The following is a 3,839-nucleotide window of genomic DNA, read 5'->3' on the forward strand; positions in this document are numbered from 1 at the left end:
ATATTTTCAGTCACAAAAAATCTATATTTTGTCATCTAAGCATTTATTTTACTGAATCCAAAAAGACATGAAAAGGGAGAGGGGAGAAATCACGTTCGTTCGTTTTAAACTAACGTATAGAAGTGAATTTTTTTTCTGGACAACATATAATAAATATGATATAGCACTCAGCACTCGGTCTGTACAATTCTGTTCGCATTAGGGAGCATGCCACTTTTCAATAAGAAAAAAAATGTCATGAGAAAAATCAGTGCAAAGTTCTCCGTTCCCCCGGTCTTCTCCGACGGGCGAGGGGGGGCGAGGCTCTCTCATTCCCTCTGTCCTCACAAGTCTTTAGTCTCTCGGGCTGGCTCCCGCTCCCTCTCTCTCCCCCTCTTTCTCTCCGAGACCTAAGTCCTGTCTCGCAGGGGCTGCGGCCGCCGGTGTCGCCCCGCGGCTCTGCCCGTGTTCCCCCGCGTGTGGTCGTTTCACTTACGGGCTCGGCTCGGGGTTCACGGTTCAAGAGTCCCTGCTCTGACTGATCGCCTCCTCCGGTGGCTGCTGGCTGCCTGCAGAAGCTCCTGCCCCTTGGCTTCCCCTCGGTTCCTTCTCTGCGGTGCTGGGGCTCGTTTGGGGACGGGGAGGGGAAGGGCTCGTCGCGGGGACCGCGGTGCCGTCTCACCGGGGGTGCGGGGTGCCGGGCATGGGGTTGCCCAAGGGGTTGAGGGCCGGCTGCCCGCCGGGCCCCAGCCCATGGATGAGCACCCGCGGCACCAGCGGCCGCTGGAGCTGGGGGTGCGGTGCGGGGGGAGTCCGGTACATGCTGCTGTACATGGCCGCGGCCGCCGCGGCCGCCGTCGTGCTGTCCATGCTGCCCAGCAGGCTGGGGTGGTAGAAATAGGGCGAAGGGAACATCCTCTGCAGCGCCGAGTAGTTCCCGGCCTCGGCCAGCAGCTCCAGTCCTACCGCCGTCTGCCGCTTCCACTTCGTCCTGCCGGGGGGAGACCAAGAAGCGGCTGCAGAGCAACCCCGCGACGCCACGGGCACGGGCCCGGCCCCCGCGCGATGCCCGGCCGGCTGCGGGGCGCCCCCGGCCCGGCCCGGCCCGGCCGCGCAGGGCCCCGGCGGGGCGCACGGGCCCTCGGGCCCGGCGCGCGGGGTGCCCCCCGGCACGGCTCACACGCGCACACACGCGCTCACACGCGCACACACGCGCTCACACGCGCTCACACGCCGACTCCGGCCAAATTAATAAACATGGCGCCCCGGCTAGATTGCAGCGCGATGACACTAATGTTTTCCGACAGAATTAGGGTGGCTGCAACCGTATGTAATGAGACAGAAAATTACGGCAGCGGTGACAACCGCACCGACCCCCCGGCCGGGCGGCGGGCGCTGCGCGGGCGCGGGGCAGCGCCGCCCCAGCGGGGCACGGACGCGGCGAGGCCGCCTGGGCCGTCGGGCGGGCCGCTGCGCGGGCGCGGAGCTGCCTTACCTGCGGTTCTGGTACCAGGTTTTCACCTGCGTGTCGGTGAGGTTGAGCGCGGCGGCCAGGTCCATGCGGTCCTGCACGCTCAGGTACTTCTGGCGCTCGAAGCTGCGCTCCAGCTGGTTGAGCTGGTGGTCGGAGAAGGCCGTCCGCGCCTTCCGCGGCTTCTTGGCCCGCACGGGCGGGCTGTCCCGGCTGCTGCTGATCTCCCGGTCTCCCTCCTCCTTTGTCCCTGCGAGGCACCAGAGGCGCCGTGAGCGCGGGCCGCGCCGCCGCCGCCGCCCCGAGCGCTGGCAGGGGCGGGGGGGAAACGGGAAAACAGCGGCGAGGGCGAGAGGCGCCGAGCCCGGCCGGGGGACGGCGAGATTTCCAGGCTCTGTTTGCCAGTTCTAGGGTTTTTCGTTGTTTTCTCCCACCCACCCACCCACCGCCGCCCCCACCCCCCTCCGCCCCGAAATGCTGGGAAATCGATATGTCAATCCGTCTCTGCTCGTACCCGGGTTTGTAGCGCTCCTTGATCTTCCCTGCAGGAAGAACAATAATCTCTCTAATTGACCCACTGGGGAGGTTGGTGCACACAAAAATGGTCAGACCAGACTGTACATCTGTTTTGGGCACTCTTATGCTAATACTAAAATAGCAAAATGAGCGGCACACACGACTGTCTCGCTGCTATTCAGCCTTGCAAAAATATGTGAATGGGGCAAAATTAGAAAAATGTGTCCTGTCACCTCTCAGCTTAAACTGTGCTTCCTGCGAAGCCAGCCCGCGGGAAGGGGAGACTATTCCAATACCGAAGAAAAAAAAATAAATCATTTTTCCATCTCCCCTTTTTCTCACATGCTTCTGTCGAATATTGTCCCTTTCTTTTCCCTACATGCCCACCACTATTTACTTTCAGAAATACTGGACGACTGAAGCTTCCCCGCGCGCATGAAATCCATAAATAAGAAAGGATAAAAGAGAGAGAAACCTTCCCCAACACAGCGCAGGAGAAATCAGAGTGTTTTGCAAAATGCACAAAACCCTCCAACCTTCCACTGCTTATCTCGGGGTAATTCCTTTTTGTTTTATTATTATGAAAAGTTCTTTCGTTTATGTGGTATTTTTTTTCCCTGAGGGAGGAGATTGTTTTGTTTTCTTTTATTTTAGATCGAATGAGCAAAAAGGTTGGAGACATTAAATGCCGCGAAACGGCCCTGCTCAGTTCTTAGAAAGCTGGAGACACATTTGCGTGCATAGGCATTAAAAAATAAATACATTGGCGTTTAAAATAAAATCCAACCCGCTCAGACTATTTTCCTAAAAACAGAAAAGTTAGAAAAAAGAGAAGAAAAAAGGCCGCTAGAGAGGAAAGGACCGGTTTCATTTCTCGCCGATCCTGAGAAAGGAAGCGGTCACGATCCCCGAGAAGCGGGCTGCGGGTCCCGCGCCGCTTCCCCGCTTTCTCCTCCCGAGCCCCGGCGCCGCGGGTGGAGCGCGCCCGCGCCGGGCCCCACTCACCGTGGCATTTGATGTCGCCCTGCGTGTCGTCGCGCTTGTCCAGCTTGCTCTTGCTGTCCTCCTGCTCGAGTTTTGGCCTGAAGCTTTCCGGGGCCGCGTTGCCCTCCTGTTTGGGAGTGTGGTGAGGAGAGGGGACGCTGGTACTGTAAGGTGCACACGCCGCCAGCGGTTTGCTGTCGCCCAAAATGTCCTTAATTAAAAAAGAAGATGTGGAAGTCCTGGGGCCGGAGCTGGCCGAGCCCAGCTGGGGCGGCGGCTGCGGGGGCGACGGCTGCAAACTTTGCGGCGGCGGCGGCGGCGGGTGCGGGCCGAGGTGGAGGTGGTGCGGCGGCGGCGGGAGGCTCTCCGCCACCCCCAGGTGCGGCTCGGGGTGCTCCATGCTCACCGAGATGGGCGAGGAGGGCGCCGTGCCCACCGTGTCGATCTCCGAGCAGGGCGACGGCGTGGCCTGGTTTCGAAAATCCGCGGGCCGGGCGTCGCCGTGCGGGCGAAAGTCTCCGTTCATGCCGCCGGGGCTGCCGGAGCCGCTGCCCGACAGAATCGTGTCTATCCCGAAGCTGGACCCGCTCGCCCCCTCCATGGCGGCCCGCTGGCGCTAGCGGCGCCCCGGCATCGCCTCGGCCGCCCGCACCGGGCCGGGCCGGGCCGGGCGGAGGCTCCGCGGCCCGGCGCGCAGCGCAGCGGGCTGCCCCGCGCCGCGGACAGCGCACCGGCACCTAGCGCGGCATCGCCGCGGGGCCGGGGCCGCGCTCACCGCCCGCACCGGGCCGGGCCGGGCTGCACCGGGCCGGGCCGGGCCGCGCCTGGCCGCGCGGGCGGCGCTGAAGTTTGTTGGGAAGTTGCGGGTGCGGCGCGGCGCGGCGCGGAG

At 62.4% G+C, this 3,839-nt stretch overlaps 1 protein-coding gene across 1 annotated transcript; it reads right to left on the bottom strand.

Moving 5' to 3' along the window:
* Positions 1 to 657: 657 nt before the first annotated feature.
* Positions 658 to 3,551, bottom strand: BARHL2 (BarH like homeobox 2). Its single transcript, XM_062581789.1, has 3 exons — positions 2,972 to 3,551; positions 1,475 to 1,700; positions 658 to 970 (listed from the first exon to the last, which is right to left on the bottom strand). Exons 1-3 carry the CDS (start codon positions 3,549 to 3,551, stop codon positions 658 to 660), a joined length of 1,119 nt encoding a protein of 372 aa, XP_062437773.1.
* Positions 3,552 to 3,839: the final 288 nt, after the last annotated feature.

This window comes from Rhea pennata, chromosome 8 (assembly GCF_028389875.1).
Source record: "Rhea pennata isolate bPtePen1 chromosome 8, bPtePen1.pri, whole genome shotgun sequence".
Classification (NCBI taxonomy): domain Eukaryota; kingdom Metazoa; phylum Chordata; class Aves; order Rheiformes; family Rheidae; genus Rhea; species Rhea pennata.